The sequence below is a fragment of the Belonocnema kinseyi genome, chromosome 8 (assembly GCF_010883055.1).
Source record: "Belonocnema kinseyi isolate 2016_QV_RU_SX_M_011 chromosome 8, B_treatae_v1, whole genome shotgun sequence".
Taxonomy (NCBI): domain Eukaryota; kingdom Metazoa; phylum Arthropoda; class Insecta; order Hymenoptera; family Cynipidae; genus Belonocnema; species Belonocnema kinseyi.
The window spans coordinates 96,930,482-96,932,442 of NC_046664.1; the positions used below are offsets into that span (position 1 = coordinate 96,930,482).

Sequence of the window (1,961 nt, forward strand, 5' to 3'; positions counted from 1 at the left end):
AGAATTCTCGACCTCTTTTAACCCAACCAAATACGAAACACAACAGAAATTAGCATTTTCAGTAAATTAATATAAAAGCTTTTTCCTATCGTACGCTTTTACAAGTTTCATGAAATTAAACAAGAGGTACTCCAAAACTGAACAAAAAGTGAAACTACTTGTTTGTTATCATACAGGAAATATTCTTCTATGGGGTTAATTTGCTTAATTTATCCAATTCAATTAAACTCTTCTTTGAAAACATAAATTTTTATCGAAAGTTATTCATTTAATTTCGATTTATTTCTGAAAAATGAACGCTGAAGTTAGTAAAAAACGATACTATTAAATATATCCTTCAAAATTAATTCTCAAAAATCTGCCCGCTTCTCGGGCACATTCTCATCGCGCGCTTCGCGATCGATAATAGGTTACCTCGCGCTTCGCGTTCGAACATAATTACACCTCGCGCTTCGTGCTCGGATATTTATTCTTTGCATTTGGAATGCTTGAAAAAACTTTATCAAAAAGATCTGTTTTAGATAGCAGTATTTATATGCGTCTTCATATTCTGAATTGTCTACTTAATTAAGTATAGTAAAAGATTAAGTTTCTCAAAGCTCTTTAGGCTTTGACGTACACATTCTCATCGTGACACTCGCGCTGCGCGCTGGATATCCGACAGACATTTGTAAACAGGTTTTGTTGGATTTTTTTCTCGTAATTTTCGTTGTTTTTCCACACATTTTTTTATCTTACTTTTTTCAACGATATTTTTCACGAATAAAACAAAAAGTACGCGTCCTATCAAGAAGTGATTCTTAACGAAATTGTAGATCTTTTTTGGGATAACCATTTTTGTTCATTTATCTTTTTTTGTATCCTACATAGTTTGTCCACAAAATGGAATTTTTTATTTTCCATTATTTTTTGTGCAATAAAAATTTGAATTTTCGATTTTTGAAGAAAATCCAAAAATTGGTTATGATAATCTTGTAGGGATTTAAAAAAGAAATGTTTTTCTTTTCTTGACTTTTTTCATATCGTGCGTTTTTCGGCTTTAAATTTTGATTTTCGGTTGATTAAAAGAATTTTCAAAACGCTATAACTCTGAGAATTTTTTTTGATCGAAAAAAGCCAATTGGATAAATTTTTTGTTCTTTTGAATACTATAAATATCCGTACATAGAATTTTTAAATTCAGAAAAAAGTGGTTTCAAAAATGTTCAAAATGCGTTCACTTTTTGAATTTTTATCAAAACTGGCTGGTTAACAAACTCGTCCTTTCTTTTAGGATCTAGAAAAGGTGTGACAAAGATGGATTTGATTCGTTCATTTTTTCGAGAGTTATCGTGTTTACGGACGCCCGGACGGACAGACAGACAGACGCTATCGTGAAAACCTGATTTTCGGATTCAGGGGGTCTCGAAACGTGGAGATCCGTTGAAAAAGTGTGATGTCAAATTTCCGACAATTCTAATACTTTCTCAATCATAAATGATGAGAATGTAAAAAGACTTCGTATAAACGGTTGCATGCAAAAGCGTAATATGCAACCAATAATCGTTTCCTGTTCCTGTTTCCTTGTAAACTACCACCAACCGGAACTTGCGTGCATCGAAGCCACGTTTTCGCCTATAACCGGCGAATTTTAGCCAGGGTGATATTTCAAGTAGTAACTTACCGGCTATGATCAGACAACAGGAGAGCATCATCACAGATCCGTACGTAATGGGTTACTATATGGAGGCAACTCCAGCTTTCTTCTTTTCGGAATCCTTGGAAGCTGCAATTTCAATATAAGTTTCGATTGAGAAAAAATAGCGGAATCAACTTCACCAAACCGTTAAAAAGTGAACGGAACTGAACAAAAACATAACCGGAAACGTCTGATTCGAAAGAATCTTAGAAAGGTGGGGGGAGTGCGTAAGGTCGCGGAGACGCCGGGGCAATGTGGCGATCATACGTGGTGCCCCGTGACT

General features: G+C 34.7%; 1 protein-coding gene across 1 annotated transcript in view; it reads right to left on the reverse strand.

Annotated features, from left to right (window-relative positions):
- LOC117177916 (Down syndrome cell adhesion molecule-like protein Dscam2) overlaps nt 1-1,747 on the reverse strand; it is a 273,718-nt gene extending 271,971 nt beyond the window's left edge. The window contains exon 1 of the mRNA XM_033369016.1: nt 1,664-1,747. Coding sequence (XP_033224907.1) covers nt 1,664-1,694 — 31 coding nt within the window. The 5' untranslated portion in view covers nt 1,695-1,747. The remainder of the gene's footprint in view (nt 1-1,663) is intronic.
- Nucleotides 1,748-1,961: the final 214 nt, after the last annotated feature.